The following is a 12,707-nucleotide window of genomic DNA, read 5'->3' on the forward strand; positions in this document are numbered from 1 at the left end:
AAAGAAGGAAAGAAAGAGGGAAAAAACAAAAACAAAGGTGAAATTTAATATATTGCTCTTTGCTATGGTTTTTCTCCTATATAGTTCACTTGGGACTGAAGAAAACAACATTCCCCTTTCAAAACAGCAAGGTAAGTGCTCTATCGGCTAAAACTTCACATCATATAACACGTTAATAACGCAGACACACGCTTGGTTTTAGCTACCGTTATATAGGTCTAGTAACACCCAAAGGACGCACCCAACTACAGATCTATCATCTGATACATCACTAACATCTCACGATAATCACACGATAATCACACGATAATCACACGGAAACACTGTCGTTTTTTGTTACTGTTATATAGGTCTAGGAACACCCCAAGGGGTGCACCCAACTACAGATCCAGGGTTCGTGCTACTCCTTAAATTCCTTGAAAACTCCTTGAATTTAATTCACGTTTTCAAGGGCACTTGAAAAGCTCTTGAATTTTATTAGGTTAGCGAAACTCCTTGAAAATTCCTTGGATTTTTGTTTTGATCATTACTTGCATGGTTCTGAAATAGATCTAGTCAGAAAGATTGGAAAATCTGAAAGTCGACCATGTGCAACCATCGTGCAAGACCTTGCCATATTTAACTGAACATACTCCTTGAAAATTCATTCCTTGAACATACCTTGGCACGAACCCAGAAAATCGAATGATTAAAATATCGAATAAAATGGGTCAAAATCGAATGGATTAAAATATCGAATAAAATGGGTCAAAATCGAATGAAATAAAATATCGAATAAAATGGGTCAAAATCGAATGGAATAAAATAACGAATAAAACGGGTCAAAATGGAATGAATCAAAATATCGAATAAAATGGGTCAAAATCGAATGGAATAGAATATCGAATAAAATGGGTCAAAATCGAATGGAATAAAATAACGAATAAAACGGGTCAAAATCGAATGGATGAAAATATCGAATAAAACGGGTCAAAATCGAATGGAATAAAATATCGAATAAAATGGGTCAAAATCGAATGGAATAAAATATCGAATAAAATGGGTCAAAATCGAATGGAATAAAATATCGAATAAAATGGGTCAAAATCGAATGGATTAAAATATCGAATAAAATGGGTCACAATCGAATGGAATAAAATAACGAATAAAACGGGTCAAAATCGAATGGAATAAAATATCGAATAAAACGGGTCAAAATGGAATGAATCAAAATATCGAATAAAATGGGTCAAAATCGAATGGAATAGAATATCGAATAAAATGGGTCAAAATCGAATGGAATAAAATAACGAATAAAACGGGTCAAAATCGAATGGATGAAAATATCGAATAAAATGGATCAAAATCGAAATGAATAAAATAACGAATAGAATGGGTCAAAATCGAATGGATCAAAATATCGAATAAAATGGGTCAAAATCGAATGGATCAAAATATCGAATAAAATGGGTCAAAATCGAATGGATTAAAATATCGAATAAAATGGGTCAAAATCGAATGGATGAAAATAACGAATAAAATGTGTCAAAATCGAATGGATGAAAATATCGAATAAAATGGGTCAAAATCGAATGGATGAAAATATCGAATAAAATGGGTCAAAATGGAATGGATGAAAATATCGAATAAAATGGGTCAAAATCGAATGGATTAAAATATCGAATAAAATGGGTCAAAATCGAATGGATTAAAATATCGAATAAAATAATAATTTGCATATTTAGCTGAACATACTCCTCGTAAATTCATTTTTGGGTCCTTGTATACTCCTTGAATAGTCCTTGAATTTTAAGTCGGTACCTCGTCACGAACCCTGAGATCTATCATCTGATACCTCACGATAATCTCACGATAATCTCACAATAATCAAACAGAAACACTGTCGTTTTTTGTTGCTGTTATATAGGTCTAGGAACACCCCAAGGGGTGCACCCAACTACAGATCTATCAACTGATACATCACGCATATCTCACGAAAATCACACGATAATCAAACGATAATCACGCAGAAACACTGTCGTTTTTTGTTGCTGTTATAAAGGTCTAGGAACACCCCAAAGGACGCTCCCAACTACAGATCTATCAACTGATACATCACTAACATCTCACGATAATCGCACGATAATCTCACGATAATCACGGTAATCACGATAATCACACGGTAATCACACGGAAACACTGTCCTTTTTGTTACTTGTTATATAGGTCTAGGAACACCCCAAAGGATGCACCCAACTACAGATCTATCAAACACATCAAAACCACGTGAAAGGCCTCCAGAACCTACAAGATACGAACCCCTTGATCTGGACATGAGCCCAGTGAGAGATTTGTCTAGGGATATGAGTCGTGAAGATGAAAGTCCCGAGGTTATTGCGATACCACGCCCTGAGAAAACAGACATGCATCAAGCAAAAGTTAATAAAGCACCACTCATGGAGACCTCCTTTGAACAACTTAAGGTTCAAGACAAGGTAAGACTCCGCTATGACAGAGCGGAAAAACCGGACGCATGCGCATTAGAGACTATTTTCATGAGCAATCCAATATGGCGGACGAAAGGGGGGAAAATCTGTCTCTTGGAAAATTGCTCTGAAAACGGACAAAAACGCAGCAATGACACTCAAAACTTTTCAAAACAACTCATAATTCGCCGGATCCCTTGATCTTGGTAGTTGTTTTGAAGCTTATTGTCGACTTGACGCCAAAATAATGAATTTTACGTCTTGATTCAGAAGGACTTCGATCGCATCTCCTAGTGTTCGATGACAAGTGGAAATTCTTAAAATATAAGGACAGACATGGATATATAAGCTTCATACTTCGGCAAAAGAACAATAAGTGAATGAACTTAAACATATCAAATAGCATCCGAAAAATTTTGAAACCATTTTTCAAACGAGGCATTTGAACTCGACGACACGTTGCTTTCGGCATCATCATCATCATCATCATCATCATCGACCTTTATAATCCAGCATTAAAAGTGCTAGACAGGGTCTGGACTTTGAGTAGCAGACGAGGATGGCATATGGGGCAGTTGCGAGGAGTGCGAGCAGGCATGCAGAGGACGTGGAAGAAATGCCTACAAGTCAGGGTTAGTGTGTTGTCGCCTTCGGTTCCGCTCTGCTAAATCACATGCTTTTTGTGAGTCGGTTCTCCTTCTCCCCAATCATATCCAAGTGGAAGACTTCTTTGGTCCACAGTAGCATCAAAGTAAGGTAAATAATATGGCTGTTAAAATTCATGTAAAATCAAACAATTTATCACAGTATACATAATTGTTTGTGTTCATCTGAGTTTGTAATTTAAATACTTAAACACAAATTCGTTTTACCTGGAATTTTTTTCTCCCTTGGTAGTTTTACTGTACCATCTCCACTGTTCCAAATATCCCTAAGCGGGTCAATGATGCACTCTGCAGCAAGGCAACAGAGAATAGTCCTTGTGCCTTTGTGTGAATGAATGAACTTAATTTACAAAAAAATAATACCTAAATTATAAAATATATATGGGTTCTGCTGAAACTAAAAAACTATCTTTGCTATCTTAGGTTTGGCCAAACAGCCCAGGAGCACATCGTACTGCAAACTTCTTTATTTCTTGTGTGTCATAAAGAGGATGGCCATTGTCATAATAATGCAAAGTCAGCTCTTAAAGAAATCGTCGGAACAGCTCCCTAAAGATTGGTGCTGTCACAAACATTTTTGATTTATTGAAACTGAAAGCTCAGTTGAGAAAATTCAATAAGGGTAAATATATGTATGTATATATATAGATAAAGCGATATGCAGAAATTCTGATCCAACCAAGTATGTAGTATATAACTATATAGGGGTAATAAGGGGTAATGCATTATGGGTAATAGACCAGCGGGTTCAAAGCTAAGTACCCCGGGTACCAAAGCGTTGGCTGGCCTACCGAGTGTGAACAGCGCTAAAGTCAAGAGGCTGGAACTTTGTGTTCATTTTTTAATACCTCTACACTATTAGGAAAAACTGTCATATTGTAAACGGTTTTATTGATGTAAAGTAAAACATTGGAAGTTTTGCAATGGTCGAGTTTAAAATCAGTTGTGAAATCGCTCTTCTTGGATGTGCCCTTCTAAAACAATCAAACACTCCGAGGACAGCAAAACCAAAACAGTCGGTAATATGACTTATGACAAAAGTGGTACAAAAATTGTTCATGAGCTACTCTGGATAGGATATTTTGCTTTATTCCTAGTCTACCATGTTATTGTTATTGAGCGTCAACTTAGTCAAATTTCAATTGATGAACAGGCTGAAAATAATTTCTAGATAAACGAAGGTTAATCTTACTTGAGAGAGGCATATTCTTCCACCTCACCTCTGATTACTTAGTGATTCTTTGTTGTTACTTTTTCTTTTGTTTCTCTCTCTCTCTCTCTCTTTTGGCTCAAGCTATTAAAAGCTTTGCATTTTATGCAAAATAGGTTCACTCACGAGATTGAAAGTTTGAATATTAATCATAATTGCATTAAAGCCGTTTGTATTAATTAAAATTACGTAAAATAAACAGCAGTTTATATTGAAAATAACGCCGACTGTCGAGTTATAGGCAGGGTGAAAATTCTTTTTCTGGTTGGAACAAGCGCAGTTTGTTTTGAAAGGTAACTTATCTTAAACAAAACGAGAGCCAACGCTTTGGTACTTTTAATCCCGCTTTGAATCCCGCGAGGCCATTACCCATAATGCACCCTGTGGGGATAACCAGAGGGTAAAAAACCCTCTTATTTTGCTGAAGGCTGATCAGACAATGTTGAAAATACCTTGTTTGGTATCCAAAGACAAAATGAAGAAATAAAAACCAGAAAAAGATAGAAGCTTAAATACATTTAAGGCAAATTTTAAACATTTTTTCATAAGTTGATACATTTTCTGTAAGACCAAAACTCTTCATGATCTGTACGTGCAAAAATGACTTGAATAAACTGAATAATGAAAAAATGAATAAACTGATAATCAGTATTGTACAGATAAAAGCAGGTATAGTATAAATTCAATTAAGAAACCTTCCAATTTGGGACAGTTTTTTGATTGGTTACCCCCCAAAAACACAAGGCATTATGGGGATGTGAAAGTCGAGGATTGTTTAAACACAAAGGATCTTGGTCATCGGAGGGGGTCAAATCAACACAAATTCACTGAAAATAATAATTGTTCTAAAACCCGTATCAGTCCACGAAGAGAAGTACAATAGCCAGCAAACGCTCAGAATATTTTAAGTACATATCATATCTCAAAACCAGGCCATTTTAGATTAAACTGTTTTGCTAGGAGCAAATTTTGTTGAATTTTCTATTGGATTTGGTGATTGTATCACCCACATAAAAGAGCAGTGACATCCTAGTGAAATAGGCCAATTGGAAAACCATTGTCAGGTTGGAAAGGTTGAGTGAAGCTAAGACTGAAGGGTGTTCTGGGTAGTCTATATCCTAGTTATTTGGAGCATGTTTGCATATACAGACATGTACACAAAGAGTAACAAAATTCTTTATTTGCTAACTTCAATTAGACTGTGTTCAAGAGCTGCAAACTTCAATATGCATAATATTAGCATCATTGATTGGTTACCCAGGACACCTTTCAGTCTTAGCTTAGATAATTTGACCGTTTCTGAACATGACAATTTTTTCAATTTGGTGTACCAGTATGTAAGGTCAATAAATGTATGTATGTGAATATGCATAAACATGTAAAAATTTAAATTGCCTTTAACACTATATTCTCAGTATTGATTCTGCATAAGGTGGGCTCTTTAATGGCCAAAAATAATCATATAGTTTCAGTGGTGCATTTTTGGATATATAAAAATAGGAATGCTTTCCAAATATAATTTATCTGTACTAGTGATATTTATCCTGACATCACAGTTACTGGAATATGACAAGGATAGACCTTCATTACTAAGTTCAAGACATCACTCAACTATATAATTTTTTGGGTGAACAGCTTACCTCTATATCAATATACTGAGAATATTATCAGATTGCATAGGCATTTCTCTGATTTGTTGAAGGTAAGCCTAAAAGGGGGATTTAAGTTTTTATTTCCTGTTTATTTTATTTTTACATGAGAGCTTTTGCTTCATCATGCTGTTTTCTTGTTGAAACTCCCCTACTTGATGTGCCAAATGAACATTTGCCCTTAGAAGTGAGTGGTTGTGCTCTTCCTAGTTCCGTTATCCTCTCCTGCATCTCTTTTTATCTCTCTTTTCCTGTGTCTGATTTGTTTCCTTTATTTTGCTAATCAATTTCCAAATTAATTATTTTCAGTTATATAACAATGTTCATTGCAGGTTCTATAAAAACTGTTTGAGATTAAAAGTCTTTAGGTCAATATATTATAGAAATGGTTTTACTGTAAATAAGAAAAAGCTGTCTTACTTGAGAACTTCAATAAAAGTAAAGCCCTTCAGTTTGTGTCTTTCTTTCTATTTTCTTATGTAATGGTGGTCAGGAACACATTGTCTAGACATGTTGCTGTTTTTTTACATAATTATAATAAGAAAGAAATATTAATGCTTTTCCCCATACCTTTCTCGTATTTCGTGGACAATACGAATCCATAGACGTGATGTGACTATTTTTATCGGCGTCACTCAGATGCCCAGAACATGTTTGTACCCCTTTTGGTTGGGCTTATCTCGTCAAACACTAATAGGCGCTGAGGGCAGGGACAAGTGAATCATTGCAGGTCTTTTCATGGACAAGATAACAACAGGTTTTGTTGTTTTTTTACGCTTCAAATGGTAAAAGAACACTGAAATAGAGTACTCGAAAGGACTATTAAAGGACTTGAAAAAAGGCGGGAATTTTAATGTCTTCAAGATAAATGAGGACGAATGGTCCAAGAAAATTGATGTTTATCATTAATAAAAGAACATTTCACGCTCATCAAACTCAAAATACAGTAATTTAATATTATTGAAGGGCAATAAAACAAGTTTTCCAATGGCAATGCTTGGCAAAGCAGTGTAGGTAAACTTACGTTTATTCGGCCCACGTGTCGTGAGTTCAAATGCCTCGTTTGAAAAATGGTATCAAAATTTTTAGGATGCTTTTTGATATGTTTAAGTTCATTCACGTATTGTTCTTTTGTCGAAGTATGAAGCTTATATATCCATGTCCGTCCTTATATTTGAAGATTTTCCACTTGTCATCGAACACTAGGAGATGCGATCGAAGTCCTTCTGAATCAAGTCGTAGAATTCCTTATTTTGGCGTCAAGTCGACAAAAAGCTTCAAAAAAACTACCAAGATCAAGGGCTCTGACGAATTATGAGTTGTTTTCTAAAGTTTTGAGTGTCATTGCTGCGTTTTTGTCCGTTTTCAGAGCAATTTTCCAAGAGACAGATTTTTACCGCCTCTCGTCCGCCATATTGGATTGCTCATGAAAATAGTCTCTAATGCGCATGCGTCCGGTTTTTCCGCTCTGTCCTCCGCTATGCTATCACGCGCCATATGCTACAGATAATACCGTCTTATAATATGCCATGCATGTCATACAATATTGTGCAATGTCTTTTCATACTATGCTATGCTATGCTATGCTATGCTATGCTATGCTATGCTATGCTATGCTATGCTATGCTATGCTATGCTATGCTATGCTATGCTATGCTATGCTATGCTATGCCATACTATGCTATGCTGTGCTGTGCAATGCCATGCAATACTTCACAATGTCAGGCTATGCTATACTATGCATATGTATATGCTATACTGTGCTGTGATGTACTTTGCTATGCTATGCTATACTATGTCGTGCTATACTATACTATGACATGCTATGCTATGATATACAATGCACTGCTGTGCCATGCCATGCTTTACTATGCATTGGCATACTATTCTATAAGACTTTTGCATAGTGTGTGTTGTATTTAAGTGTAAAGTTTGTAATGCAGCTTAATGGTGTTCAATGTAAAAATACAACTGATATAAATAACTCAATCTTAGGTTTCTTTCAAGGAAAGTCCAACAAAACCTCTACCATCTGTTCTTACTGACACAACCAACCCTCATAAACCTCCAAACGTATGCCGACATTTCAAAAGAAGTCCTGGTGAAGTCTCATTGATGGCCAAGTGTAGATACACAGCACTGCCTGAACAAGCTGGACTCCAACTCAAATCAGTTTTGGGTTACAATGGTGAAGGTAGAAAAAATATGGTATGGAAGTATGACACAGGTAAGTGTTAATGGTTGTTATGGAGACCTTAATTTTTATGTACCCCTGAAACAACCTCTGGGCTGATCTAAGTCAGGGCATGGCTAACTCACAGATAGAACCCTGAAACAACCTCTGGGCTGATCTAAGTCAGGGCATTACAGCCAACTCACAGATTAAACCCTGAAACAACCTCTTGGCTGATCTAAGTCAGGGCATGGCTAACTCACAGATAGAACCCTGAAACAACCTCTGGGATGATCTAAGTCAGGGCATGGCTCTCTCACAGATAGAACCCTGAAACAAACTCTGGCCTGATCTAAGTCAGGGTTTGGCTAACCCACAGATAGAACCCTGAAACAACCTCTGGGCTGATCTAAGTCAGGGCATGGCTAACTCACAGATGGAACCCTGAAACAACCTCTGGGCTGATCTAAGTCAGGGCATAATTAGCTAACAAACCCTTAAACAACAACTAAAACAGTAACTGGGCAGATCTAAATCAGAGCACAGCTAGCTCACATGTTGAATCAAAATGAGTGACGTAATAGTTCTAGTATGGGATATCATAGCGGTATGGTGCCATTATTTCCTTTTCCTAGGACTGTTTGCCTACAGCAGTGGATCGATCGTTGTAATAGAGGATTTACACACAGGCCTTCAACGTCATCTCATGGGCCACGTGGAAGAGATATCAACCATGACGTCACAGAATGATGGTCTAATACTGGCTTCAGCTTCTGGCTCATCTATCAATACCGGTAGTCAGATATGTATCTGGAATGTCAAGGATGGCTCTTGTCAAAAAGTAAAGCACAAAAAATGTTCTATTAATTTTCTTTCTCATTTAACCTTTGTTTTTTTCTTTACTTTACTTTCCCTGTTCCTTTCTCCGCCCCTTCCTCTGTCCCTTCCTCCGTCCCTTTCTCCATCCCTTCCTCCGCCCCTTCCTCGATCTCTTCCTCCACCCCTTCCTCCATCCCTTCCTCCGTCCCTTCCTCTGCTCCTTCCTCCACCCACCCACCCACCCACCCACCCATCCATAGAATCCATCGATCCATCCATCCATCCATCCACCCACCCTTACACCCATCCATCCATCCATCCACCCTTCCACCTATCCATCCATCCATCCATCCATCCCTCCCTCCCTCTCTCCCTCCCTCCATCCCTCCCTCCATCCCTCCCTCCATCCCTCCATCCACCCATCCACCATTTTATTCATTCATTTTCTCCATTCATTTTCCAGGTCTTGTCATATCACCAACACGAGGTCGTCTGTCTGTCCTACTCCAGAGATGACCGTTACCTGATATCCGTGGGTGATTACAGGGAATGTTCCATCATCGTATGGAGTGCTCAATCCTATGACCTTCTAACATCATCTTACACCAGTCAACCCATACATGAGTTAGTCTTCGATCCATTTAAGGTCAATGAGTTCGTTTCTGTCGGGCACAATGGCTCTGTTATCTTCTGGATGTTAGATGAATCGGCTTTTTCAGTAAATCTAAACGTAAGTACACTTGATTTTTGAAAGGAAGACTGTTATATAATTTTTTTTGGATCACCGGAAATAATTTTTTTGGCTTTTTCGTTCTCTTTAATTTTTCATTCTCTTTTCATTTTTTCTTTTATCTATCGTTCTTTCTATCCTTCCTTTCTTCTCTCCATTTTTTCTCATTTCCTTTTGTAATAGATTTTTTTCGGCTTGGGCAATGTTTTCCCGTTTCGGGAATATTGACTGTTTTATTTTATAAAGATATAACTAGCTAAAAACTAGTGTGAGCTGCGTCGGTGTTTCTAATGAAACAGTAATGATGAAAAGGTAAATTATACACCGTGAAAAGATGAAAAAACTTACTGACGTTTCGGACGCTAGTCCTTCGTCGGAGTAAAAGAGCAAAAGAGTAAAAGAGTGAAAGAGTGAAAGAGCTCTTTTACTCCGACGAAGGACTAGCGTCCGAAACGTCAGTAAGTTTTTTCATCTTTTCACGGTGTATAATTTACCTTTTCATCATTACTGTTTTATTTTATTCTCTTTTTATTTTTATATTTACTGTTCCATTACTCTCTTTTCGTTTTCTCTTCATCTTTCTGGGTTTTTTTTCAATCCTTCCTTTTTCCCCGTTTTTCATTTTATTTTGATTTAAAACTGTTTCAACTTTCCATTACTCTCTTTTCTCGTTTCCACCAATCTTTCTTCCATTATATCCATAATGGGATATCATCATTTATTTCCCATTTGGCGCCGATTTCGGGTCCTAGGGCGCTTCTGTCCGTGTATGGTAAAAAAAAAAAAAGAAAGAAAAAAAGAAAAGAAAAGAAAAACACTAACAACAACGACAATTAAAGTAAATGGTTTGACCCAGGCGTTGAAGTTTTGAAATGTGGTCGTCGCGTCTGGATGAGTGTAGTCTTGAGAAAAACCTGAGCGGAAGTCACCACCAACAACAGTCTTTCTCTAGACTACACTCACCCAGACGACCACATTTCACAACAAAAACAGTTAATATAGTCATGCTCATGCTTGTTGTATCGTAGATGCACGAGCCAGACGTTCCGTCAGATGTTTTCCATTCCAAGAGGGTAAGTACATGTTAGCTTGATCATTCAATTCGTAATATTTACAAAAGTCATTTTGTTATTATTTCTAGTAAATCCAGGTAAACGCATTGTTCTTTGTGTTTCGTGCAGGAAGACGAACCAGACCATTTCACAGCTGTCTGTTATGCTGATGATAACATTATGTACACAGGAACAAATGAAGGTAAATGAACCTGAAGAAGCGCCCCCGAGGTTGGGAAAAAAACTGGGCCAAGTTGGCATTGCAGTGCATTGTGAGGCTGTTTAAGGGGACGACGCCATCTTGGAAATATATATCCCACAATGCACTGCAATGCCAGCTCGACCCAGGTTTTCTCCCAACCTCGGAATGGCTAATAGAGGGTAAGACCTCTTTACTTTGAGGGTGATGTTTCCTATTTCAGACCACGTGCCATTCCCTAGAGTATCATTTCTTTGTTTAACGGTTGCACATGAGAAGACACATAAATATGGATACAACGAAAACAAAGAACCGTATTCTCTAGACGACACGTGGTCTGAAATTAATGGAAAACATAACGCCCAAAATAATAAGGTTTATAGAAATTTCTAGCGATCTTTAAAAAGTCCTTTTTTTTTTACACGAGGGTAGCACTTAATAGCCCGTGGCTAACAAACCTGTGGCCCTCATTCCGTGATCGAATTAGAATTTAGGAGTTGATTTTTGCGGAGGTAGGAAAACCGGAGAACCCGGAAAACCCTCGAAGCACAGGAAGAACCAACAAACAACTCTACTCATATACAACACCGAACCCGGCGGGACTCGAACTCGGGTCGCATTGATAAGAGGCAAGCGCCCACACCACTACGCCACCCGTGCTTCTTTGACCTTCGACCCGAATTTCGGGCTCCCTGTGTTAATATTACTACTCTCTTGTTCATCTTATGTCGTGTTTTCTCACAGGGGTTCTACTTGCTTGGGACACGCAACAGAACAAGTGCTTTATTCACTGGAAAGCTGATTCTGCTGAGATAGGTATTGATGTTGAACATTATATAAAAACTAAAGATGACAAAACGATATCTCATTTCCACAAGAAGAAAATCTCATTTCTTTTTGTTCGTTCGCTCGTTTGCTCGTTCGCTCGTTAGTTTATTTGGTTGTTTGTTTGCGCGCTTGAATTCCTTCAAAACGGAGCTATCTTCGTAAACGGAGAAGGTTTTTCTCGTCATCTGTGCGCAACAGCTTTCCCTCGCACTTTTTTCGTGCTTTCATTTAGTACTGTATCACCGAACGAAGTACGAAGTTCAGAAACGACCATCAATCTTTAAAATTCATCCAGAGCGCACTTAACATGAGCCTCGAAAATGGTGGCAAAATTTAATTCCTCTGTCTCGTCTGGAAAATGGTACTATGCGGTTATTTCAAAAAAAGATCGGCGAAGGTTTTGTTGCATGAAGAAATAGAAAACGCGCGCGTGTTGTGGGCAATTATAAAGCAGGCGGGGGTTTGCAGAACCCAAGAGAAGTGTTAGGAGAAGCACGACGCGTAGCGGAGAGCTTCTCACCACTTCATCAATAGTGTTCCACTTATCCCCAAGTGCTTGATAACTGCACTCAGTACAGCAAGCAAGTTTTATTTGTTTATTTTTGATGAAATACAAATTAGGATAACCGTTATTTTGGATACGAATGACAAAAACAGAAAGTGCGCGCGCGTGCTGTGTTCTCTTATAAATATTTGCTTTATTTCAATTTTTTTTTCCTTCATTAAAAATAATGGGCATCAGTGTTAAAAAAAATCCAAATGCGAGTTAATAATAAACAAAATGATTACAGGACTCGCAGAGAGACAGAGCGCGCGCTCTCTTTACTGAAATATGACGTCACTCAAACGGAAAATGACTTCCGGGATCACAATTAAATTAGAAGCAGGATTTTCACAGTTTGGCTTAATTTCTTTCC

General features: G+C 37.7%; 1 protein-coding gene and 1 long non-coding RNA gene across 2 annotated transcripts in view; both read left to right on the forward strand.

The window, feature by feature from the left end:
* The window catches only part of LOC116307055 (WD repeat-containing protein 90), a 57,306-nt gene that overhangs the window by 32,046 nt on the left and 12,553 nt on the right, over positions 1-12,707 (forward strand). Inside the window, exons 20-27 of the mRNA XM_089038852.1 lie at positions 85-131; positions 2,206-2,474; positions 7,985-8,216; positions 8,798-9,003; positions 9,445-9,711; positions 10,740-10,784; positions 10,893-10,965; positions 11,707-11,778. Coding sequence (XP_088894978.1) covers positions 85-131; positions 2,206-2,474; positions 7,985-8,216; positions 8,798-9,003; positions 9,445-9,711; positions 10,740-10,784; positions 10,893-10,965; positions 11,707-11,778 — 1,211 coding nt within the window. The remainder of the gene's footprint in view (positions 1-84; positions 132-2,205; positions 2,475-7,984; positions 8,217-8,797; positions 9,004-9,444; positions 9,712-10,739; positions 10,785-10,892; positions 10,966-11,706; positions 11,779-12,707) is intronic.
* On the forward strand, positions 3,081-6,364 carry LOC148914011 (uncharacterized). Its single transcript, XR_016121525.1, has 2 exons — positions 3,081-3,221; positions 3,554-6,364. It is a non-coding gene; the product is annotated as an uncharacterized LOC148914011 (long non-coding RNA).

This window comes from Actinia tenebrosa, unplaced genomic scaffold (genome assembly GCF_029948245.1).
Source record: "Actinia tenebrosa isolate PJP-AT-01 unplaced genomic scaffold, QUT_ActTen_1.0 PGA_scaffold0__85_contigs__length_37466705, whole genome shotgun sequence".
NCBI classification, from domain to species: Eukaryota; Metazoa; Cnidaria; class Anthozoa; order Actiniaria; family Actiniidae; genus Actinia; species Actinia tenebrosa.